This window comes from Neomonachus schauinslandi, chromosome 5 (assembly GCF_002201575.2).
Source record: "Neomonachus schauinslandi chromosome 5, ASM220157v2, whole genome shotgun sequence".
Classification (NCBI taxonomy): Eukaryota; Metazoa; Chordata; class Mammalia; order Carnivora; family Phocidae; genus Neomonachus; species Neomonachus schauinslandi.
Window position 1 is genome coordinate 167,667,291 of NC_058407.1, and position 27,038 is coordinate 167,694,328.

The window sequence follows — 27,038 nt, forward strand, 5'->3', positions numbered from 1 at the left end:
GGATGAATAGAAAAACAAAATGTGCCATACATACACAATGGAATATTATTCTATCTTTAAAAAGAAGGAAATTCTGACACACGAGACAACATAGATTTACCTTGGGGACGTTATGAGAAGTGAAATAAACCAGGCAACAAAAAGACAAATACTGTGTGATCCACTGATATGAGGTACCTAGAGTAGTTGAGATCATAGAGACAGGGAGTAGAATAGTGGCTGCACGGCCTGAGGGAGGCAAGAATGGGGAGTTAGTGTTTAATAGGTATAGAGTTTCAGTTTTACAAGATGAAAAGAGTTATGGGGATGGATGATGGTGAAGGCTGTACAACACTAGAAAGTACTTAATACCACTGAACTGTACACTTTAAAAAAATGGTTAAGGGGTGCCTGGGTGGCTCAGTCGGTTAAATGTCCAACTCTTGGTTTTGGCTCGGGTCATGATCTCAGGGTCATGAGATCAAGCTCCATGTCGGGCTCCACGTTCAGTGTGGAGTCCGCTTGAGATTCTCTCTCCCTCTGCCCTGCCCCCCTCTTGCATGTGCTCTAAAATAAATAAAATCATTTAAAAAGTGGTTAAGATGGTAAATGTTACATTATGTGTATTCTAACACAATAAAAAGAGAGAAAAAAACTACAATGAGATGTCACCTCATACCCATTAGGATGGCTACCATTTAATAAAAAACAACAACAGAAAATACAAGTGTTGGCAAGGATATGGAGAAACTGGAACCCTTGTGCACTGTTGGTGGGAATGTAAAATGGTGTAACTGCCATGGAAAACAGTAGAGTGATTACTCAAAAAAGTAAAAATAGAATTACCATATGATCCAGCAATTCCACTCTGGGTATACACCCAAAATAACTGAAAGCAGGTGGCCAGTGGGGCTTGTGTTTATGGGTTCAATAGGACAGTAGCAAAACAAATATAATTCTTAACTGGCTATCATCCCAAGGCTCAGTGCAAAAGGAGCAGACAGGAACACCTATCTTCCAGTCTTCCCCTGAGAAAGGTATATTCACATACTTTATTTTTATTTTTTTTTTAGATTTTATTTATTTATTTGACAGAGAGAGAGTTAGTGAGAGCAGGAACAGAAGCAGGGGGAGTGGGAGAGGGAGAAGCAGGCTTCCCACCGAGCAGGGAGCCTGATGTGGGGCTCGATGTGGGGCTCAATGTGGGGCTCGATGTGGGGCTCGATGTGGGGCTCTATCCCAGGACCCCAGGATTATGACCTGAGCCGAAGGCAGACGCTTAACAGCTGAGCCACCCAGCCACCCCTATTTACATACTTTTAAAGCTGCTTCCAATCAGCCTGAATCTAGGTGCAGACTGAGATCCTCCCCTTTAGGGCACTGATAGGTCTTGGCAAACCCTCAATTACTGAGAGCCACTAAGAACAAAGCAGGCTGCTTGGACAATGGGAAAGGTTTGAGAGATAACCAAGAACTAGGAAAGGGTTGAACCATAAGGTTCATTTCCTATACCAGGCCACTCCTTCAAGACTGGGAAAGGTGGCTATTTTCCCTAATGCATAGAAACCAACAGAGTCAAGGAAAATGAAAAAACAGAGGAGTACATTCTAAATGAAAGAAAAAGATAAAACCTCATAACAACCTCTTAATGAAATGGGGACAAGTGACTTACCTGATAAAGAGTTCATGTCATAACGATGCTCACCGAGGTCAGGAGAACAATGCATGAACAAAATGAGAATTCCAACTAAGAGACAGAAAACAAAGTACCAAACAAATCACAGAGCTGAGGAATACAATAACTGAACTGAAAAAATACAATAAAAGGATTCAACCACAGACTACATGAAGTGGAAGAAAGGATCTGTGGACTCAAAGACAGTGGAGTGGAATCAAAGCAGAAAAAGAAGAAAGAAAAGAAGAGAAGAGAAGGAAGAGGAAAGAAAAGAAAAGAAAAGAGGAAGAAAGGAAAGAGGGAAAGAAGGAAGGAAGGAAGGAGAAAACAGTGAGCATATCTTAAAGGACTTATGAGCAATATCAAGAGGATCAATGTTAACATTACAGCGGTCCCAGAAGGACAAGAAAGAGAAAGGGGCAGCCAACTTATTTGAAGAAATAACACTGCATACTTCCCTAACCTGGAAAAGGAAATAGATATCCAGAGCCCAGAGAATTCCAAGAAAGATGCACCCAAAGAGATCCACACCAAGACCTATCAAAATTAAACTGTCAAAGTTAAAGACAAGGAGGGAATCTTAAAAGCAACAAGGGAAAAACAACTTGGTACACACAAGGGAAGCCCCATTAAACTCTCAGCAGATTTTCAGCAGACACATTGCAGGTCAGAAAGAAGTGATGTGATATAGTCAAAGTGCTGAAAGAAAAAAACTGCCAACCAAGAATACTCTACAGAGCATAGCAGTCCTTCAGAATTGAAGGAGAGATAAAAGAGTTTTCCAGGCAATCAAGAGTTGAAGAAGTTAATCACCTCTAGACCAGCTTTACAAGAAATGTTACAGGGACTTCTTTAAGCTGAAATGAAATGGCACTGATAAGTATCAGGAAAACAGGAAAGTATAAATATCACTGGTAAAGTAAAATTCAGAATAATCTAATGTAAAGGTGGTAGGTTCACTTATAAATCTAGTATGAAGGTTAAAAGACAAAAATAGTACAAATAGCTGTAACTACATCATTAATGATATAAAAGACAAAAAGATGTAAATTGTGACATCAAAACCATAAAATGTGGGAGTTGGGTAGTAAAGATGCAGAGCTTTAGACTGTGTTCAAATTTAAGTTGTTATCAACTGAAGACAGACTGTTATAAGTTGTTTTATGTAAGCCTCATAGTAGCCACAGAGCAAAAACCTATAATAGATACACAAAAGATCAAGAGAAAGGAATAGCATACCACTATGGACAAATCACCAAATCACAAAGGAAGAGTGCAAGAGAAGGAAAAAAGGAATTACAAAAATAGCCAAAATACAGTTAACTAAATAGCAGTAAGTCCACACCTATCAATAATTACCTTAAGTGTAAATGGACTAAATTCTCCAATCAAAAGTCACAGAGTGTCTATATGCTGCTTAAGACACTCACTTCAGATGTTCGGACACACACAGACTGAAAGTGAAGGGACAGCAAAAGATACTCCATGCAAATGGAAACCAGAAGAAAGCTGGGGCTGCTATACTTATATCAGACAAAATAGACTTTAAGACAAAGACTGTAATAAGAGACAAAAAAGGTCATTATGTAATGATAAAGGGGTCAATACAACAAGAGGATGTAAAATTTGTAAATATTTATGCACCCAACATGGGAGCACCTAAATATATAAAGTAAATATTAACAGACCTAAAGAGAGAAATAGACAGCAATATAATAATAGTAGGAGACTTTAATACCCCACTTTCATCAACAGATAGGTCATCCAGACAGAAAATCAATAAGGAAACACTGGCCTTAAATGACCCAATAAACCAGGTGGACTTAACAGACATTTACAGAACATTCCATCCCAAAGCAGAATACACATTCCTCTCAAGTGCACATGGAACATCCTCCAGGACAGATCACACATTAGGCCACAAAACAAATCATAATAAATTTGAGAAGACTGAAATATTATCAAGTATCTTTTCTGACCACAATGGCATAAAACTAGAAAGCAACTATAAGAAAAAATTGGAAAATGCAAAATATATGGATAATACTGAAGAACCCATGGGTCAATGAAGAAATCAAAAATATCTTGAGGGGCACCTGGCTGGCTCAGTTGGTGGAGCATACAACTCTTTAATCTCAGGGTTGTGGATTCAAGCCCCACACTGGGTATAGAGATTACTTAGAAATAAAATCTAAGAAAGAAAAAATGAAAAGAAAAGGAAAGAAGGGAAAAAAAAAAAGAAAAAAAGGGGCTCCTGGGTGGCTCAGTCATTAAGTGTCTGCCTTCGGCTCAGGTCATGATCCCAGGGTCCTGGGATCGAGCCCCGCATCAGGATCCCTGCTCAGTGGGAAGCCTGCTTCTCCCTCTCCCACTCCCCCTGCTTGTGTTCCCTCTCTCGCTGTGTCTCTCTCTGTCAAATAAAATCTTAAAAAAAAAAAGAAAGAAAGAAAGAAAGAAAAAGAAAAAGAAAGCCCTAAAGTCTCCATCAAAAAAGCATTAGGACTCGGGGCGCCTGGGTGGCTCAGTTGGTTAAGCGACTGCCTTCGGCTCAGGTCATGATCCTGGAGTCCCTGGATCGAGTCCCGCATCGGGCTCCCTGCTCGGCAGGGAGTCTGCTTCTCCCTCTGACCCTCCCCCCTCTCATGTGCTCTCTCTCTCATTCTCTCTCTCTCAAATAAATAAATAAAAATCTTTAAAAAAAAAAAAAGCATTAGGACTAATGAACAAATTCAGTAAAGTTACAGGATACAAAATCAATATACGAAAATGAGGTGTGCAATAATAATGAACTATCAGAAAGAGAAATTAAGACAACAATCCCATTTACACCTGCATCAAAAAGAATAAAATATCTAGGCATAAATTTAACCAAGGAGGTGGAAACCTGTACACTGAAAATTATAAGACATTGATAAAAGAAACTGAAGACACAAATAAATAGAAAGATATTCTGTGCTCATGGATTAGAAGGATTAATATTGTTAAAATGTCCATACTACCCAAAGCAATCTACAGATTCAATACAATCCCTATCAAAATTCCAATGGAATTTTTCACAGAAATAGAACAATCTTAAAATGTGTATGGAACCATAAAAGACCCTCAAATACCTAAAGCAATCTTTAGAAAGAAGAACAAAGCTGGAGGCATCACATCCAGATTTTGAACTATATTACAAAGCTATAGTAATCAAGGCCGTATGGTATTGGCATAAAAATATACATATAGATCGATGGAACAGAATGGTCTAGAAATAAACCCACACATATATTTTCAATTAATTTATGACAAAGGAGATGAGAATATACAATGGGTAAAAGTCAGTCTCTTCAATAAATGGCATTGGGAAAGATGGACAGTCACATGCAAAATAGTGAAACTGGACCATGTCTTACTCCATACATAAAAATATACTCAAAATAAATTAAAGATTTGAATGTAAGACCTGAAACCATAATGCTAAGAAAATATATCCAATAAGCTCCCTGTTATCAGTCTTGGTGATGATATTTTGGATTTGATACCAAAAGCAAAGGTAACAAGAACAAAAATAAACAAGTGGGACTACATCACACTAAAAAGCTTTTGCACAATGAAGGAAACCATCAACAAAATGAAAAGGCAACCTATGGAATGGGAGAAAACATCTGTAAATCATATATCTAATAAGGGGTTAATACCCAAAAAATATAAAGAACTTTTGCAACTCAATAGAAAAAAAAAATCTTATTTTAAAAAGAGCAAAAGATCTGAATAGACATTTTCCCAAAGAAGACATACAGATGGTCAACAGGTACTTGAGAAGGTGCTCAACATTACTTATCATCAGGGAAATGCAAATCAAAATCACTAATGAGCTATCACCTCACACCTGTTAGAATGGCTGTTACCAAAAAGATAAGAAATAACAAGTTCTGACAAGGATGAGGAGAAGAGGGAACCCTATGCACTGCTGATAGAAATGTAAATTGGTGCAGCCACTAGGAAACTGTATGGAGGTTCATCAAAAAAGTAAAAACAGAACTACCATATGATCCAACAATTCCACTTCCGGGTATTTATCCAAAGAAAACAAAAATACTAACCCAAAAAGATATCTGTACCCCATGTTCACTGCAGCATTATTTACAATAGCCAAAACATGGAAACAACCTACGTGGCCTTTGATGGATGAATGGATGAAGAAGATGTGGAATAAAAAAAAAAAAAAAAGATGTGGAATGGAATGGAACACACAATGGAATATTATTCAACCATTGAAAAGGAGGAAATCCTGCCATTTGTGACAACATGGATGGACCCTGAAGGCATTATGCTAAGTGAAATAAGTCAGAGAAAGACATATCATATGATCACACTTATAAGAGAGCCTTACTTATGGAGCCTAAAAAACAAACAAACAAACTTAACTCAGACACAGAGACTGGAGTGATGGTTGCCAGAGGTAGGGGCCAGGGCTGGGCAAAATGGGTCAAAATGGTCAAAAGGTACAAACTTCCAGTTACAAAATAAATAAGTCCTATGGATATATACAATATTGTGACTATAGTTAATATTGTATTGTTTATTTTTTTAAAGGTTTTTATTTTTATTTATTCGACACAGAGAGAGAGCACAAGCACAAGCAGGGGGAGGGGCAGAAGGAGAAACAGGGTCCCCACTGAGCAGGGAGCCCGATGCAGGGCTCGATCCCAGGATCATGACCTGAGCCGAAGGTAGATGCTTAACCAACTGAGCCACCCAGGCACCCCTGTATTGTTTATTTTGAAGTTGCTAAGAGAGTAGACCTTAAAAGTTCTCATCACAAGAAGAAAATTTTTTAACTATATGTGGTGATGGATGTTAATCATTTTATAGTGATCATTGAATAATTATTGTATACCTATAACTAATATAATGTTACATGTCAATTATATCTTAATAAAAAGTAAAGCAGAAAAAAATAATTGAAAGCAAGATCTCAAAGAGATATTCATACACCCATGTTCACAGCAGCATTATTCACAAAATAGACAAAAACTGGAACCCAAGTGCCCATCAACAGATGAAGGGATAAATAAAATGTGTGTATATAAACAGATACACACACACACACACTGGTATGTACCTAACAGAGCATCAATATATGTGAGGCAAAAACTGATAGAACTGCAAGGAGAAATAGATGAATCCGGTGTCACAGAGACTTCGTCACCTCTCTATCAGTAATGGACAGATAGAACAGGCAGAAAATCAGGATGACCATAGTTGAACCCAACAGCACCATTAATTAACTCAATATAACTGACATCTATAGAAATATTCCATCAAACAACGGAACACACATTCTTCTCACACTCAAATGGAACATTCACCAAGATGAATGTTCATCTAAAATCAATCATCTAAGCTTCCCTCTTGGGAAATGAAAAACAGAAGAGTAAATTAAGCCCAAGATAAGTCGAAAAAAAGAAATAATAAAAATTAAAGCAGGGGTGCCTAGGTGGCTCAGTCAGTTGAACTTCCGACTCTTGGTTTCGGCTCAGGTCATGATCTCAGGGTCATGGGATTGAGCCTCGTATTGGGCTCTGTGCTCAGTGGGGAGTCTGCTTGAGATTCTCTCTCTCCCTCTGCTCCTCCCCCCCCCACTCTCTCTCTCTCTCTCAAAAATAAATAAAATCCTTAAAAAATTAAAGCAGATATCAATGACATTGAAAACAGAAAATCAACAGGAAAAAAATCAGTGAAACCAAAAGCTGGTTCTTTGAAAAAAAAATCTGCAAAATTGATAAGCCTCTAGCCAGGCTACTAAGAAAAGGAGAGAAGATACAAATTATTAATATCAGAAATGAAAAATGAGACATCAGTACAGAGCCCATGGACATTAAAAGGATAATAAAGGAATACTATGAACAACTCCATGTCCACATAGAATCTAGATGAAATAGACCAATTCCTTGCAAGACACAATCTGCCAAAACTCACACAAAATCACACAATCTGAATAGGCCTATATCTATTAAAGATATTGAATCAGGGGCACCTGGGTGGCTCAGTTGTTAAGCATCTGCTTTCGCCTCGGGTCATGATCTTGGGGTCCTGGGATCAAGCCCCGCGTCGGGCTCCCTGCTCGGTGGGAAGCCTGCTTCTCCCTCTCCCACTCCCCCTGCTTGTGTTCCTGCTCTCGCTCTGTGTCAAATAAATAAAATAAAGAAATTGAATCAATAAATTAAAAAAAAATTATCTTCCAAAAGAGAAAGCACCAGGCCGAGATGGACTCACTGGTGAATACTACATACAACAGAATATGATTCAGCCTTAAAAAGCAAGGAAATTTGGGGCACCTGGGTGGCTCAGTCATTAAGCATCTGCCTTCGGCTCAGGTCATGATCCCAGTATCCTGGGATTGAGCCCTCCATCGGGCTCCCTGCTCAGCAGGAAGCCTGCTTCTCCCTCTCCCACTCCCTCTGCTGTGTTCCCTCTCTCGCTGTGTCTCTGTCAAATTAAAAAAAAAAAAAAAAATCTTAAAAAAAAAAAGCAAGGAAATTTGAACACGTGCTATAACATGAATGAACCTTAAGGATATTATGCTAAGTGAAATAAGCCAGTCACAAAAGGACAAATACTGTATGATTTCATTTATGTGAGGTACCTAGAATAGTCAAATTTATAGATACAGAAAGTAGCATGGTAGTTGCCAGGGGCTGGGAAAAGAGGGGAATGGGGAGACGCTATTTAATGGATACAGAGTTTCAGTTTTGCAAGATGAAAAGAATTCTGGAGATTAGTTGCACAACAATGTGATTGTATTTAACACTGCTGAATTGTGTGTAATTAAAAATGACAGAGATGGTAAATTTTGTGTTATGTGCATTTTGCCATTATGAAAAAAAAAAAATCCGTGGTACCCTGGGCAGAGCTATGTAGTTATAAGGTTTACTAAGTCCTGGTCAGGTCAGATTGGGCCCTTGAGGGCAAACCATAACCATAGCCCCCCACGCTCACTGCTCACAACCCCTTTCCAGCCCACAAAGCATCTGCTGGGACTCACAGCAAACATCAGCGGGTTAGAAGGGGGAAGGGTCATGGCCAGGTAACTCTTGGTAAGGGGAAGCAGCTAGCCCACAGCCCCATTCTTCAGACTCAAGGCCTGTGCTCTCCCTGCTGCCTTAGGGCCCTGTGGAAAGCCCAGATTCCAAAACTGGGTCATGTGGCTTTGGATTCCAACTCTGCCACTTACAGCTATGGGGCCTTGGACAAATTACTCAGCCTCTATAAACCTCCTGCAAAACGGGGTTAATAACATGCTGCGGGGTCACTGTGTTTTCATCACACATAAAGTATTCACAAAGGCGTGTGGGAAGCATTCTGCCAATGGTAGCTATTACAATACCTCAGGAGCTGGTTTGCGGTTTTGTTCTTTTTTTTCCTCTGAAGATTTTTTTTTTTTTAAAGATGTCATTTATTTACTTGACAGAGAGAGACACAGCGAGAGAGGGAACACAAGCAGGGGCAAGTTACTCCCAGTAGTTTAAAGGAACTGAAATAGGTTTCTTAAGGGCTCGCTGGCTCTGGGAGCCCATACAACCTTGCGCCAAAGCTTTGAAAGCCAAGGGCAGGCAGGGTGGCCCCGGGTGCCAGATTCTTCCCAGTTCACTCCTCAACTTCCCACTCCTGGTCTTGGTCCCCCAAGGAACTGAGTTGGGACCATAAGCCCCAGGAAGCAGTCTATTGCCCAAGAGTGGCCCACACCCCTTTTTTTGCCAGTCCCATGGGCTCCGACCATCACCGCCAACAACAGCCAGGAGCACAGCTGCCCCAATGCACAGAGGAGGACCCCAGGACCACACAATGGGAGGAGGGAATGTCTCTCTGGACCTCAGGCAGCAGCAGAGCTGAGCCCAGGTCAACCTCTATCAGCAATCCAGGGCATTGCTTGGTAGCAAGAAAACCTAACAACCACACAGGACTGACTCAGTCTGGAAAGGACCCAGCAAGGTCCCAGTGGCAGTCCTTCCTGCCCACAGCTGCTTTTGCCGAGACTTATCTAGATGGCATCTCAGGACACAACGCCCAGCAACGGGACTTCTTTGTACATGAGACAGAGATTGCTGCCCCAGGATGGGAGCCCCAGGGCTTCTGCCGAGAGCAAGGACAATCTGGCCCTCAGGGGCCCAAGCACCTGTCCACCCACTGACCACTGACAGGGACAGCTACACCCAGACAGGCCTCACCCTCCCTGCTGGAGTCATGCAGGGGCCAGTAAAGGTCAGGGTGTGGGCCTACATGTGCCCCGTCGCCGAGGGGGCCTGGCCCTCACTGCTGGAGAATTCAGGGGAGCCAGGTGGGAGTCCTCTCTGTTCTCCCCCCAGCCAGCTTGGGAAGCAGCCTGTCATCTGCCTGTAATATGAACAAAGAGACGACTGTGACTTGCTGGTCAGGGCTGGGAAGCATCACAAAACATCAGAGTCGCAAGGCTGTCAACCTTTTTGTGCCCAAACCTCACTGTGAGTGATCAGGAAGCCAGAACCACCACAGGCCAGGTCTCCAAATGGCCCAATTCAAGCTCCAGGGGCGCTCGAGTCCTGGAACGCCCCCTGCAAGCAGAGAGCTCGGCCTGCCTTCCCCCAGCTCCCCGTCTTCTCTTCCTCGATGTTCCAGCTCAACAAGGCAGCAAAGCAGAGGTTCCTTGCAGGCCTGAGCCCGTTCCTGGGGAGGTGGCTGGAGAGACATCTCTATAGGAGCAATGGCACAGGCCTCCCTCCCCAGATTTATGAGAAACTTCCCCCCCTTCCCCCCCCCAGCACACCCCAAAATACTCAAGCGGGCAAGGACCCCTGACAATTCACCTTGCACGGGGTGAGAAAACAGGGGTCTGGGCCTCTCGCTCCAGGCCCCGTGATTCTGCCTCCAGACGCTTTTCTTTTTCAATTGTAGTAAAGCAGACGTAACAGAGAACTTCCCATTTTCACCATGTTTGGGGGTCCGGTTCAATGGCAAGAAGTACATTCACCATGTTGTGCGACCGTCACCACCGTCCGTCTCCAGAACTTTCACATACACGAAACAACTCCCCATTCCCGCAGCATAATGTCCTCCGGTTCATCCATGTGGCAGCAGGTGTCAAAATGTCCTTCCTTGGCGAGGCTGAGTAATAGTCCATTGTGTGGACAGACCATTTGTTTACTATCCTTTCGTCTGTTGACAGACAGATGGGTTACTCCCACCTGTTGGCTACGGTGAGTAATGCTGCTCCGAACACGGCCCCACAAACATCTGAGCCCTGGCTTCCACTCCTACAGGTGGAACTGCTGGCTGCCCGAGACTCTTTCTAGCTGGCAATTTCACCCCCAAAGAGCACGTGGGGCCAACATCCCAAACCGCTGGCAATGGGCTCTGACCATGGTCATTCTCTGACCCTCCCCTCCCTTCAAGCACAGCCCTGGGCATACATGGGAGCTTTTCGGGTCCCACTGAAGCCATCTGAAGTCATGCAAAAGCTGTGCCGCCCCTTGGGGCAGGCCGCCATCTCCTCGTGCCGTGGGAAGGCACTGCCCTCGGCGTCACAAGCGCTGGTTCCATGGAGTTTGTGGTGACAGGTCTCCGCCCCCTTCTCCAGTCCGGGTCAAGACTGTTGGAGTAGGTGCTCTTGGAGCCCTGCCAGGGTCGTAGTTCTCTGGCTCCAAGCAATAACCAAAATGCACCTCCCTTGGAGAAGCCTGAATGAATGCTGGTAGACAGACTGATTGCAGTGGGGGACACGTGGATGGTGCTGCTGGCCGTGGCCTTGCCCAGCCTGAGTCCCTGGGCCTGTCCCATAGGCCATGCAACAGCCTCAGCCTCTGACCCAGATCTTTGGGACCTTGCCCTTGGGTGTGGTATGCTGGGTAAAGCACTGGACTTGGGAGTTCCCTTTCCAGATCCTTCTCCTCCCACCCCCCAATTAGGGCCCCCTTCCTCCCAGGTCCAGCTCTGACCCTGCCTGCTGGAGGCAGCTGCAGTCTGAGCCTTGACCGGGCAATGCATACCTTCAAGGTCTGCTCCTTCCAATGCATGAGGAAGGCCAAGGTGGCCGCACAGCTGCGACTGATGCCCAGGGTGGAAAAGACCAGGATGACTGAGCCAAGCCGGAGGTGAACTTCTGCAAGAGGAAGGAAAGGTGTGTGGGGAGGGGGGGCGGGGAGGCAGTGGGGCTCATGGATGTGAGTTGCTGGCTTCAGTGGGCCCACGGTCCAGGAGTGAGTTTGGACCCAGCCCACATGTCCTGGGCTAATCCCGTGACCTCTCTAGGACACCGTTTTGTCACCTGGCAAACGGGGACCCTCAGACCTCACTGGCAGTCCAAGAGAATCACACTGGGTGTTCAGCATTACCCTGCAAAGGCCTTTTTTTGGCTCCCCAGGCTTCCAGCCCAGGAAGCTCTGCTACCAGTTGGCCTCCCTGGGTGGGACAAGAGGATGCTCCCCCCACCCCCAGGCACTTGGATGCCGACAGAGGTGGGAGGAAATCTAAGCTGGCTTCCTAGGCCAGTCCCCCCAAGAACTGGAGATAAACGTATCAGGGCACCTGGGTGGCTCAGTTGGTTGGGTGTCTGCCTTCGGCTTGGGTCATGGTCCCAGGGTCCTGGGATCGAGACCCACATTGGGCTCAGAGCCTGCTTCTCCCTTGTCCTTCCCCACCCCCCAACTTGTGCACTCTCTCGCTCTTGCTCTCAAAAATAAATAAAATCTTAAAAAAAAAAAAAAAGAACTGGAGATAAACATATCAAAAGCGAAATCACAGACTGTCAGCACTGGAGGAGGACCCCGAGATGATGAAGGCCAAGTGCCTCATCGTATGGACAAGGAAACAGAGGTACAGAGCAGTTAAGGACTGGCCCAGAGCCACCCAGCAAGGTAGGGCTGGAGAGGGGCCCTCTGTGCCACAGGGCTCTGCCATCCCGTGGCCGGACACGTGGCAAGTCACAATCTCAGATACTAGTCAAGTGATAGTTGCAACCTCTTGGGCAAATAAGGGATGTTTGGGCCAACACATCATCTTCCAGCCTCCCGTGCGGCCCCTCGAGCTGGAGCCGCATTGGTGTGGACCCGACTCAACCTCACTCTCTCCAGCCCATCTTGCTCTCCTTGGGGAATCCTGGCCCCAGAATGACTGAAAATTCCACCTTCAATGAGCAGTCACTGCCATGTGTGGTGGGAGAGCTGAAGGGGCGCTGTGTACACAACCAGGGATCATGGAAGTCAGGGCTGGGAGGGTTCCAGAGTTTTCCTTCCACCCCACCCCGCAGACCAGACAGGAGGGCAGAGATGGAGCACGATTCGCCTGTGGGTCCCCAGAGCCCAGCCCAGAGCAGGCCTCCCTGAACGCCTGCACCCATGGTGGGTCAATGCGCCCATTGCCCAAGAGGCTCAGCGAGGCCAGGACTGGGGCTTGGCCAGCCCCCAGAGGTCCTAGTGGTTCAGCCAGGGCCACAACATGGGGCACTCAATCGACAATCTGGTGCTCTTATTTGGCCCCATGTCCCCCGAGGTAAACGTGTGGCTGTCCACATGGCCGAGGGCTCCTGAGGGCTGAGCTTGTCCTGGGGCTTGGGCTGGGCCCTGCCCTTCCTCTCCTCAGTGCTGGCTGTCCTGATCAGGAACAGCCGTGTGGACAAGGTGCCACAGCCCCTCTGGCCCCTGGGCACAGGCCAACCGCTCCTTACCAAGGAAGTGACAGAGGTGCCGTAAAAAGGGGAAAATGTTGGCTTCCGGGGAATCTTCAATCTTGATGTGCAGAAGTTTGTTACTGTCATCTACAAAACTAAACAGAAGGAAAGCCCAGGAAATCAGGCAGACTGGCACACAGCCCCCCTGGAATGAGCCTTGTGCACAGCAGTGGGACCACATTGCAGGGATGCTGAGCGGGCTTCAGGGAGAGGTGGCAAATAACTGAGCCTGTCTCAGAAAACAAGCACCTGCTTCATGGGGGGGGTTGTGCAGATTAAGTCAGTTCATCTATGAAAAGCATTTGGCAATCTGCTTGGCACATAGTAAATGCTCAATAAATGTGACATCATTATCATTAACCACTCATAGTACTTTGCTAGAGTATGGTGCGAAAAGTCAGATGAGGATGGGCAGGAATATGTAATGAGCTTGGAGAATGAGCCTGCTATGTTAAATGGAGAAAGCCAGGTAAGAGATATGGAGAGTGGAGCAGGGGGGTGGGGGTGGGGGCTGTTTGAGACACAGTGGTCAGGGAAGGCTTTGAGCAGAGGCTTAAAGGAGGTAATGGAGGGCGCCTGGGTGGCTCAGTTGGTTAAGCGACTGCCTTCAGCTCAGGTCATGATCCTGGAGTCCCGGGATCGAGTCCCGCATCGGGCTCCCTGCTCGGCAGGGAGTCTGCTTCTCCCTCTCCCACTCCCCGTTTGTGTTCCCTCTCTCGCTGTGTCTTTCTCTGTCAAATAAATAAAAAAAATCTTTAAAAAAAAAAAAAAAAAAAAAAAGATTCTTTCAAAAAAAAAAAAAAAAAAAGGAGGTAATGGAACAAGCCAGGCAGCCATCTGAGGAAAGAGGGTTCTGGGTAGGGGAGAACACAGGTGCAAAGGTGCTGAGAGGCAGTATGTTTAATGGACTTGAGAAACAACAGAGAGGTAAGAGTGGCTAGAACATCCCGAACAAGGCAGAGAGAGGACAGAGAGGAGGTAGAGGATGCCTGCAAGGAGCTTGCAGAACATATGGCACGTATTAAGTACTTGGGCAATGTTAATTACGAAGACTGTGGTCTACTGATGACATTAGGCAGCATGTAGACCACTGTAGCATGCAGAAAGCTGCAGTAGATTCAGAAATAAAGAGAGGCTGGTTTAGTTTCAGCAGATCCAAGCACAATGCACATCCATCCATCTGTCCATCCATCCTTTCTTCCCCATCTCTCTCTCTCTCTCTCTCTCTCCCTCCCTCCCCCATCTATCCATCCATCCAGCTATTCATTCTTTCCTCAATGCCTACTGTGTGCCAGACCTTGGGCTGGACCCTCGTGGCCAGAAACTGAACCAAAGAGGGCCGGCCTCTCCCAGCTTCAAGGAACTCCCAGTCTGATGGGGGAGGCAGACACAGAAACAAATAGCCCCAATCCAACTGGCTAGATTTGAGGATAAAGACCTGCATGTGATACTGAAGAGGAAGGGCAGGGAGAAGTTGAGGGAGCTGGGAAAAACTTCACAATGTAGGAGGCATCTAGCTGGAGAAGGTGGAAGGAGACAAGGTTACTATATAAAAATCAACTGCATTTCTATACACTAGCAACAAACAATCAGAAAGTGAAATTTTGAAAATACCATTTATAACCACCTCAAAAATACCAAATACTTGGGAAGAAATCTGACACAAAGTGTGCAAGACCTGTACACGGGAAACTATAAAACATTTTTTAGAGAAATGAAAGAGCAAAGTAAATGGAGGGATAGACCCTGTTCATGATCAGGAGACTCAACATTGGTAAGATATCAGTTCTCCCCAAATTGGCCTATGGATTCAATTCTATCCCAGTCAAAATTCCAGCAGGCTTTTTGTAGAGACCTACAAGCTGATTCCAAAATTTATTGGAAATGCAAAGGAGACAACTTTGAAAAAGAACAAAAGGAGAGGACTGGCTCTACCTGACTTCACAATTTATTATAAAGCTATAGTAGTCAAGAGTGCAGAATGGATATAAAGAAAAACACAGACCAATAAAAAAGAATTAAGAATCCAGTTATAATACCACACACATATGGTCAACTGATTTCCAACAAAGGTATCTAAACAATCAAAGGGAAAGGATCTTTTTTTTTCCCCCCAATAATGGCTTCCATATGCAAAACAATGAACTTTGTTATACATCTGGCACCATATGCAAGGATTATTTCAAAATGCATCACAAATTCTTTAAGTTAAAACCATAAAACTTTTAGCAGAAAACACAGGAGAAAATCTTTGTCAAAATTCAAGCGTCTACATAGGCACGGGTCTGCTCCATTGGTGTATTCTTCTATCTTGTACCAATATCACAATGCCTTTCTTGTTGTTTTTTAAGACTTGGTATCTGGTCAAGCAAGTTTCCTATTTGTTGTTCTTTGATATTCAGCTATTTTTGGCCTTTGCATTTCCATATAAATTTTAGAATTACTCTAAAACCTATTGGAATTTTATGGGCATTACATTGAATCTATAGATCAACTGGACAAGAACCAAGATCTTTACAAAATGGATACTTCTAATCCATAACCACAGTACATCCTCTGTTTATTCAGGTAATTTAAAATAACATCTTCTGTGGAGTGCCTGGCTGGCTCAGTGAGTAGAGCATGTGACTCTTGATCTCGGGGTTGTGAGTTCAAGCCCCACACTGGGTAGAGAGTTTACTTAAAAATATTTTTAATTAAAAAAAAAAAATAACACCTTCTGTTTATTCAGGTAGTCTTAATAATTCCCCGTCATGCTGTGTAATTTTCTGGTGAGAGCTTACACATCCTTAATTAGGTATAATCCTAGGTATTTAATATTTTTACGCTATTGTATGTTTTTAAATCTTCAGTTTGTTTCTCGTTTGTGTGCAGAAAAACAAATGATGTCTGTATATTTCTTGAACCCAGCAAACTTAAGTCTAATAATGTCTCTGTAGCTTGTTTCAGCTTTTCTGCTTATATAATTATATTGCCCGAATAATTAAAGTTTTTTCCCCTTCAATTCCTATCTTCTTTTTCTTGTCATATTCCCTAACTAGGGCCTCTAGTACAGTGTTAAATAGTGATAGCTGCATCTCTGCCTTGTTCCCAGACTCAGAGGAACAATTTCCAATATTTTATCATTAAATGTGATGTTTGCTGTAGAGATTTTCATAGATTTTTTTTTTCATTAGCTCAAAATTCCCCTCGATTCCCAGTTGCTTGGAGTTTTTCTTTAAATCATGAATGTATGGGGCACCTGGGTGGCTCAGTCGTTAAGCGTCTGCCTTCGGCTCAGGTCATGATCCCAGAGTCCTGGGATCGAGCCCCACGTCGGGCTCCCTGCTCAGCAGGAAGCCTGCTTCTCCCTCTCCCACTCCCCCTGCTTGTGTTCTCTCTCTCGCTGTCTCTCTCTCTGTCAAATATATAAAATCTTTTTTAAAAAATCATGAATGTATAGCAAATATTAAATGCTTTCACTGCATCTATTGAAATAATCCTGACTTTTCCGCTATGTTATTGATATGGTTAAGTACATGGATTGATTTTTCAGATGCTAAAACCACCCTGTATCCTTGGAATAAACCTAATTTAGTCATCACGTATTAGCCTTTTCCTGCAGTTCTGTAGTCAATGTGCTAATATTTTGTTTAGGATTTTTACATCTCTGTTTATGAAGAAAATTAGTCTACAGTTTACCTGCATTATGTTGTCAGACTGTAAAATCAGTGTTATGCTAGTCTCATAAAACAAGCTGAAAATTATTCCTCTCCTTTATTCTCTAAAAAAGAAATTTAATATTGGCTTTATTTCCTCCTTAAACATTAGGTAAAATTCTTCACTGAAGCCATAATTTTCTCTATGAGAAATTTATTCGTTATCGATACTAATCAAATTTTCTATTTTGTATGATGTCCGTTTTGATAGGTTGTATTTTTTAAAAATTCATTCATCTAAATTTTCATACTTATAAGTTTTCATATATCCTAAGATCTTTTTAATATTTGTAGAATAAGTAGAGTCTCTTTTTATAAATGGCTATTTGTACCCTTTTTTGCCAACAATTTATCTGATTTATTAGTTTTTTAAAAACTATTTTGACTTTCTCAATCCCCTCCATTTCATTGTTTCTGGTTCAATAATCTGCTACTACTATTCCCTCCTTCTCCCTTATTCAGGTTTAGTTTGCTGTTCCTTTGGTCGTTGCTTGAGATGAATGCTTAACTAGTTGATTTTTAGCCTTTCTTCTTTTTAACAGATGCATTTAAGGCTATAAATTTCCCTTTACCCACAGCTTAACTGCATTCCACAACTTTTGATACATTATATCTTTATTAGTATGTAGTTGAAAATATTTCATAATTTCCATCATGAGTTCTTCTTTAACCCATGCTATTTAAAATTTATTTCTAGGGGCACCTGGGTGGCTCAGTCAGTTGAGTGTGTCCAACTCCTGATCTCAGCTCAGGTCTTGATCTCAGGGTTGTGAGTTCAAGCCCTACATTGGGCTCCATCCTGAACATGGAGCCTCCTTAAATAAATAAAAATTTCTAAGCTTGTAGTAATTTTCTGGTTATATTTTTAAATTATTGCTTTCTAATTTCTAATACTTTCTACACTGAAAAACAACTGTATGTGATTTTAAATCTCCTGAAATTGGCCGAGTCTTGCTTTGTTGTCAAGTTTTATAAATGCTCCCTCCATGTAAACTTTTTTTAAAGATTCTATTTATCTGAGAGAGAACACAGGAGTGGGGGGAGGGGCAGAGAGAGAGGGAGAGAAGCAGACTCCCCAACTGAGGGAGCCCGATCCAGGGTTTGATCCCATGACCACCACCACCACCCCCTCCCCCGAGATCATGACCTGAACCGAAATCAAGAGTCGGATGCTCGGGCACCTGGGTGGCTCAGATGGTTAAGCGTCTGCCTTCGGCTCAGGTCATGATCCCAGAGTCCTGGGATCGAGTCCCACATCAGGCTCCCTGCTCCGCGGGAAGTCTGCTTCTCCCTCTGCCTCTCTCTCCCTCTCTCTCTGTCTCTCATGAATAAATAAATACAGTCTTTAAAAAAAAAAAAAAAGAGTCAGATGCTCAACCTACTGAGTCACCCAGGCGTCCCCCTCCATGTAAACGTTTTAAAAAATACAGATTCAGCAGTTGCAGGGTGCCATTTTTCTGTCTCTCTTCTGAAGATAATTTAAGTTTTTTTCTTTCCTAGTCTGTTAATATGGTAAATTACATTGATTTTCTAATGTTGAACCAAACTGACCTTCCTGGAAGAAATACATTCGGTCATGCATTTCTCTTTATATATTTTTGGATCAAATTTGCAAAAATTTTGGATCCTTTTATATATTTTTGGATCAGATCCCTTTTACATATTTTTGGGTCAAATTTGCTAAAATTTTATCAAGAATTTTTATACCTAGGTTCATGAGGTTTGTGGCTTTCCTTTATATAAAGTCTTTGTCAGTTTTGGGTATCAGAGTAATGATGGTCTCATAAATGAATAGGAAAGTGTCCCCTCCTCTTTCATTTTCTGGAAGACTATGTAGATCAGGTACTATTTCTTCCTTAAATGTTCAGCAGAACTCACCAGGGAAGCCATACAGGCCTAGAGTCCTCTTTGTTAAAAGGTTTTGTAACTATGAATTCAATTTAATAGATATGGGGCTATTCAGATAATCCATTTCTTGTTAAGTGAGCATTGATAGCTTGAGTCTTTCAAGGAACTGGTTCATTTAATTTAAATTTCAAATGCATTGGCATAAAATAACTCCTAATATTTCCTAATTATTTTTAAATTTTTAATTAAAAATTTTACTGAGCTCACTGTAGATTCACATGCGGTTGTACGAAATACAGAGAGATCCACTGTACACTTTGCTTAGTTTCCCCAATGGTAACATTCTGCAAAACTGTAATAGCACAACCAGCATATTGATGCTGATACAATCTATCAATTGTGTTCAGATTTCCCCAGTTTTGCTCGTATTCTGTGCATGCGTGGGTGTATGTGTGTGTAAGAAGTTCTATATAAATTTATCACCTGGGTGGATTCATGTCCACCACCAGTCAAAATACTGAACAGTTCTAACACCAAAAATGCCTCATGTTGCCCTTTTGTAACCATACCCCCTACCCTCTAACTTCCCTAACTTCTGGTAACCACTAATCTGTCATTTATGAAATTTTGTGATATCAAAAATGCTATATAAGTGGAACCACAGAATATCTAAACTTTTGGGACTGCTGCCTTCTTCTTCTTCTTCTTATTTATTATTGGCTGTGTTAAATCCCTAGAGATTTACCCAAGTTGTTGCATACATCAATTGTTCATTCTTTTGATTGCTGAATAGTATTCCATGGTATGTATATACCACAGTTTGTCTAACTATTCACCAGCTGAATAGCCACTGCAGACATTCATGTACAGGTTTTATGTGAAGTTTTCACTTCTGTGGGGTAAGTGCCCAGAGAATGTCTTTTAATATCTGTAGGATCTATAATGAAAATATTCCTTCTTTTACACCTCACATGGGTAATTTTTGTCTTCTCTCTCTTCTTTTTTGATCAGTTTGGCATAGGTTAGCAATAGTACTGCTTTTTTTTTTTTTTTAAGATTTTATTTATTTGACAGAGAGAGAGAGACAGCGAGAGAGGGAACACAAGCAGGGGGAGTGGGAGAGGGAGAAGCAGTCTTCCCGCCGAGCAGGGAGCCAGATGCAGGGCTCGATCCCAGGACCCTGGGATCATGACCTGAGCCGAAGGCAGATGCTTAACAACCGAGCCACCCAGGCGCCCAGTATTGCTCTTTTCAGAGAGCCAACTTTTGTTTTCATTGCATTTCTCAAGTTGTTTTGTTTTCTATTTCACTTATTTCTGCTCTTATTATAATTTCCTTCCTTCCTCCTTCTTATGATTTCTAATTTTTTTAAGGTGAAAGTTTAGGTCCTTGATTTGATTTGAGACTCTAATATAGGCATTTAGGCTATAAATTTCCCTCTATGCACTGCTTTAGCTGCATCCACAAATTTTGATATGTGGGGTTTTTATTTTCATTCAGTTCAAAATGCTTTCTAACTTCCTTTTTGGTTTCTTTGCGACCCAAAGGCTACTTAGAAGTGTGTTACTTAGTTTCCAAGCATCTGGAATTCTTCCCAGATATCTTGTTTGGTTTACTGGCTTCTAACTTAATTCCACTGTAGTCAGAGAACATGATTCTTTATAAATTATTTTTGATACTTGTTTTAGTGCCCAGAATAGTCTATCTTGTCAAAAATGTTCCATGTTCTCTTAAAAAGAATGTATATTGTATAAAAGAATGAACACATTCAGGGGCGCCTGGGTGGCTCAGTCATTAAGCGTCTGCCTTTGGCTCAGGTCATGATCCCAGGGCCCTGGGATCAAGCCCCACGTCGGGCTCCCTGCTCAGCAGGAAGCCTGCTTCTCCCTCTTCCACTCCCTCTGCTTGTGTTCCCTCTCTTGCTGTCTCTAATAAATAAATAAAATCTTTAAAAAACAAAAACAAAAAAAAGGAGTGCCCTGTCCTTTAAAAAAAAAAAAAAAAAAAAAAAAAATGAAAACATTCAAAGACCAGAAGAACGCTACTGTTATTGGGCAGAGTGTTCTATAACTGTCAGTTAGGCAATTTTGCTCTTCTACTCTTTGAAATTATAGCCTATTTTCTGTCTGTTGAGAGAGAGATGTTGAAATCTGATTATAACTGTGGATTTCTCTAGAATCCAGAGTCTAGATCAATTGATCATCTTCCCATAATGAAATGGCCCTCTTTATATCCAGTAGTATTCTTTGCTATGAAGTTCAATTCATCTAATAATGGAGTCATTCCAAAAGTTGGTGTGTGTTTTTTTTTAATTAGTCATAGCCTGAAGTATCTTTTTCCATCCATTCTAACCTATCTTCATTTTGTATTTAAAAAGTACGTTTCTGGGGCACCTGGCTGGCTCAGTCAGAGAAGTGTACAACTCATGATCTGAAGGTCATGGGTTCAAGCCCCACGTTGGGTGCAGAGATTACTTCAATAAATAAATTTAAAAAAAATAAAGTATGTTTCTTGTAGATATCCTACTACACCTCTGCCTTTAAATTGGGGGTATTTAGACCATTTGCACTTAGTATGATTATTGACATGACCACCTTGCTATTTGTTTTCTATTGGCCTCATCTCTTTGTTCCTCTTTTCCTGCCTTCTTTTGGATTTTTTTATGATTCCGTTTTTTCTTTTTTTGTCTTATTAATTATAACTGTTTTATTTTTTGTTTTGTTCTAGCTTTTGGTAATTGCTTTAGAGTTTCCAGAACACATCTTTAACTTTTTATTACATTATAACACTTCATGTAAATACAGTAAGAATCTTCCAAGTGTATACTTCTATTCTGCCTCTTCCTGCCTTAGTAAACTATGGGCATACATGTTACTTCTACATATGTTATAATCTCAAAACACATTGTTACTATTTTTTCTGTGATCAATTATTTTTTTTCGTTTTTTGTCTTTTTTGTTTTTGTTGCTTTAGAGGGTGGGGGGCAGAGGGAGAGGGAGAGAGAGAATCTTAAGCAGGCTCCAGGCCCAGCACAAGCCCAACACAGGGCTCAATCTCATGAACCTGAGATCATGACCTGAGTCAAAATCAGGAGTCAGATGCTTTAACTGACAGAGCCACCCAGGCAGCCCATGTGATAAATTATGTTTTGAAGAGACATAAAAGTGACAGCGAAAGTGTTTTATGTTTATCTACATAATTATTTCTGGTGATAAACTTTATGGTTTTTATCAAATTTAGAAAAAAATTTTGGCTGTTACTTCTTTAAATATGTTTTCTGTCTTTCCACTTTCCTCTTCTTCGGAGATTCCAATTTATACATGTTTCTGTTCTGGTCTTTCTTTCTTTCTTTCTTTTTTTTAATCTTTTTCTTCCCTGGGTTCCATGTTGGACACTTTCTAGTAGTATGTCTTCAAATTCACCAATCTTTTCTTCTGCAGTGTTTAATCTGCCTTTAAATCCATCCAATGTATGTTTCACCTCAGACATTCTCATCCCTAGCCTAGGGCTAGTTTTTCCTCACAGCTGAAGCAACACTTTTCTCAGTGCCCTCTTTGAGGCCCAGTATGTTGTGAGTTTTGTCTACTCTGATTGGAAATGCAAACTACTCTTGGCCCTACATGATCTCTGCGGATTGTACTGTGTGTTCATTTCTACTGGTTTTTCTCCCAGCCTTGACTTGTTTCCTCTCATGTACGTGCTTATCAGTACTCAGCTGAAGACTCAGGGGGGACTCTGCAGATGTTAAGAGCTTTTTCTTTATATTCAGCTCTCTATTCTCCATGCAGCTCTCTCCTGCAAATTCTAGCCAACTTGACCTCTCTGACTTCTCAACTCTATATGCTCAACTCAGAAGGAATGACAGGATCTGTCTTGGCCTGCTTCCTGTACTATGACCTGCAAACAGTCTCCTACTAATAAGCTGGGTCAACTGAGGGGCTCATCTTTTTTTTTTTTCTTCCCCCCTCCTCTCAGGAATCAATGTCCTATGCTGCCTATTGGCCATTGTCTGGAAACCCGTCTTAAGGTTTTGTCTGGGATTTGGGGGTCGTTTAAAGTGGGATTGTAAAATGGGTCATGAGGGTGGAGCCCTAAGAGATGGGATTAATGCCCTTGTAAAAGAGGGGTCAGAGGGTGATGATCTGCCATAAGAGGATGCAGTAAAAATAGGGCTATCTATGAGCCAGAAAGCAGGCTCTCACTGGACACTGAGTCTGCTGGCAACTTGATCTTGGATTTTCCCAGCCTGCACACCCATGAGAAATAAATGTATTTTGTTTATGAACCGCTAGTCTGTAGTATTCTGCTATAGCAGCCCCAATGGGCTAAGACAGGGGTCACTTCTCAGAGGGCCTGAGAAGTAGGGTAAAATGGAATACTCTGTACCATAATGTTAAATACTAGGAAAGCATTCCTTTTGGTGAGATCTGAAGGGCAAGAACTGGGTCTCAGAGGCAGAGGATGCCACGGCCAAGCCAGGAAATAGACTACAAACCAGAAACAGCTGAAGGGAAGTACAGAGCCTATTCCAGTGTGTGTGGATTTCTAAGGCCCTTTCAGCTCTATAAATGCACGGCACTAGGAATCTTATATAAATGCTTAATTAAAAAAAAAAACCAATAGTATTTCTACTCACAATGGCCCTGTCTCCATGGAGACATTGACATGTGCTTTGATTTTCAAATCCTTCTGAATTTTCGGGTCGCAGGCTTGCCTGAAATTGCCCAGGTAGATCTTGCCTGGCATGATTTCAGCAGGGTAGGGCTGAAAGGCATCCAGTTCCTGAGGGAAAGGAAGGAGAAAGGCTGCTATATAGAATACATATGCTATATGTCATAGAACAAGATATTCTTTCCCCAGGGAAGAAACTGTTTTTGGTTTTTGTTGTTGGATTTTTTGTTTGTTTTTGTTTTTGTTTTCTGGTTCTTGAAATGTGGCTCAGCATTAGAAAGATAATCCAGAATAATGAATGAGACTGACTTGCATGAGGAGTTAGAAGGCTGATAGTAACAGGATGGAGCCACTGAGCCATGGGACAGCATGCTGCATCTGAACGTGGACATCCCACTTAGCCCCCATGGCACCTGTGTGCACAAAGACTGGCATCTGAAACCCCTTGATGCAGAACTGCATAAATCCAGAGCGTGTCCAGTAGGGGGAGGGGGAGGGTGGGAAGCCTTATATTATTACATATTATAATTGTATTATATTATATATTATCATTGATGGGACAGCCCTTTTATTATATAATTATATATTATAATTATCTTATTAATAACACAACTATATAATATTTTTGGAGGCCACCAGAATTTTAACACCTTCTTAAAAGAAAAAACCACTAAAACTACTCACATAGAGCCTATTTGTCATTAGGAACTAAATTCTGATGAGTTCTGATGTAGACAGGTAGGGAGGACAGGACACCACTTAAATGGGAGCTCACTGGAATTCCAGGTCCAAAGTTATGATATGAAAAATTGGGGTTTCTTTGAAAAACAAAGACACAAAGAGCAAGATGATTCCTACATCCCCCCAAAGTGTGTCCTAGAAAACAGTGGTCCCTCGCAATGCACTATGAAAAAAAGGATTTAGAGAATCAAGTACATATGGGAAGCAGTACCTAGGATATCCCTGTCTCAGAAATTCACAACGTACATTACCAAGTAAAGGCAGGAGAAGTAAACGGCAGTAAAGAAATCTGATAACTACAGCCACTATGGAAAACAGTATGGAGTTTTTTCAAAAACTTACAAGTAAAACTACCATACGATCCAGCCATCCCACTCCTTGGTATATATCCAAAGGAAATGAAATCACGATGTTGAGGGAGTATCTGCCATGTTCCTTACAGCATTATTCACAGTAGCCAAGACACATAAACAACCTAAGTGTCCATCGACAGATGAACAGATAAAGAAAATGTGGCATGTATACAGAATGGGAGATTATTCAGTCCTGAGAAAGAAGGACATCCTGCCATTTGTGAGCTTGAGGGCATTACTCTAAGTGAAATACAGGAATACCTCATCTTATCGTGCTTCATTTTATTTTGTTTCAGAGATACTGCAATTTTTACAGATTGAATGTTTGCGGCGACGCTGCATCGGGCAAGTCAATCAGTGCCGTTTTTCAACAGCATTTGCTCCCTTCGTGTCTCTATCACATTTTGGTCATTCTCACAAAATTTCCAACCTTCTCATTATTATTATATGTATTATGGGGATCTGTGATCAGTGATTATCTGTGATCAGTGATTATGACCCACTGAAAGTTCAGATGATGGTTAATATATTTTAGTAATAAAGTATTTTTAATTAAGGTATGTCCACTATTGGGGCACCTGGGTGGCTCAGTCAGTTAAGCGTCTGCCTTCAACTCAGGTTATGATCCTGGAGTCCTAGGATTAAGCCCTGTGTCAGGCTCCCCACTTGGCAGGGAGTCTGCTTCTCCCTCTGCCCTCACCTGACTTGTGCTCGCTCTCTCTCGCTCTCTGTCAAATAAATAAAATCTTAAAAAAAAAAAAAGGGGGGGTATGTCTATTTTTTTTAGACATAATGCTATTGCCCACTTAACATACTACAGTATAGTCTAAACATAACTTTTATACACAGCAAAAAATTCATTTGCCTTGCTTTATTACAATATTTGCTTTATTGTAGTGGTCTGGAACCAAATCCACAATATTTTCAAGGCATGCCCGTAAGTCAGACAGAGAAAGACAACTACTGCATGATCTCACTTACATGTGGAGTCTGAAAAGGCCAAATTCATAGAAACAGAGAGTAAAACAGTGGTTGCCAGGGGCTGGGGAGTGGGGGAAATGGGAGATGTTAGTCAAAAGGATACAAACTTCCAGACATAAAGAGGCACAAGTTCATGGGGACTTCAGTTAATACTGTGTTATATACTTGAAAGTTGCTGGGAGAGTAGATCTTAAATGTTCTTACCACCACACACAAAAAATGGTAATTAGGTGAGGTGATGGTTAGGTTCATTAACCCTATTTGGGGATCATTTCACATTATACAAATGTATCAAATCAACACATTGTATACCTTAAACTTATATATGTTATATGTCAATTATATCTCAATAAAACTGAAGGGGAAAATTTACCAAATCTGATTGTTCCAAGGAAAGATTATGAGTGTCAACCAGGTGGTTAGAAAAAATTGTCATCAAATAATAATTTACAAACTAGTTAGGAAACAGCCAGTAAAGCATGGCAGGCTAAAACTATTCTCAAAGTGTACCTCCGAGGAACTGCTAAAAACCTTCCTCCTGGTTCCTCGGGCCGACTTTGGGGCCCAGATGTTTATCATAACACATTGGCTACATGTTTATTATTGGCATGGGTTGAAAATCACTCGTGATATTTAGTACAAAAGCTAAGCATAACCTCAAGAAAACAAACAAAAACCACACTCACGTTGTATAAACTGTTGTTTCCAATATGATCTGTTTGGAGGTCCCTTTCTTATATGAGTATTCCACGGGAAATGCTGACCTATGTGATTTCAAAGGTCAAACCTAGTTCTAAAATTCCTCTGGCTCCAAGTCAGACTCAGAAATAAGCACCGCAGGCTACTTTGGCTGTCCAGAGGCTTCAGAGCCTTCTGGCCTTAGCACATCGCCCCTCCCAGTGAGCCCACTGCAAGTCCACAACCTTCCCAAGCTGTCAGCCTCAAAAAGCCTTTCTCAAAGAGCAGACAGCAAGCCGAGCCGATGCTCAAGTGTGCGAAAGGGACGCAGGACCCTTCTACCTGCAGACAGGCCCGCTCGATAGGACCCAAAGCTTCCCCAGAGCTCAGGCTGACCACACCCAGGATGCTCAGCTTGCTGGAGCCAAAGGACACCCTCCTAGTTTCACCTGGAAAATCTCACTGAACACCCAACACAGATCTATCAACTCTTCCTGCTGCTTTCAAACCAGCTTCCTTTCCTATGGCTATGTGGCAGGGAAAAACACACCGGGCTGGTAAGAGCAAGCGCGTGTTAATTCTAGATGCCATGATTTTGACACCCACAACCATAAGGATGGCCAAACTGAGCCCACTGCCCTCCCCCACACTGCCTCTGCCTCCCGTGTCCCCCACCTGTCACCCACACAGGGAACCAGGGTACTAATCCCAGGCTCCTCCCTCCCCCC

General features: G+C 42.2%; 1 protein-coding gene across 1 annotated transcript in view; it reads right to left on the reverse strand.

The window, feature by feature from the left end:
- STYXL1 (serine/threonine/tyrosine interacting like 1) overlaps window positions 1-27,038 on the reverse strand; it is a 62,890-nt gene that overhangs the window by 2,686 nt on the left and 33,166 nt on the right. The window contains exons 7-9 of the mRNA XM_021700588.1: window positions 23,523-23,668; window positions 13,338-13,435; window positions 11,662-11,774 (exon numbers count right to left, since the gene is read on the reverse strand). Of these exons, the coding sequence (XP_021556263.1) occupies window positions 11,662-11,774; window positions 13,338-13,435; window positions 23,523-23,668 (357 nt within the window). The remainder of the gene's footprint in view (window positions 1-11,661; window positions 11,775-13,337; window positions 13,436-23,522; window positions 23,669-27,038) is intronic.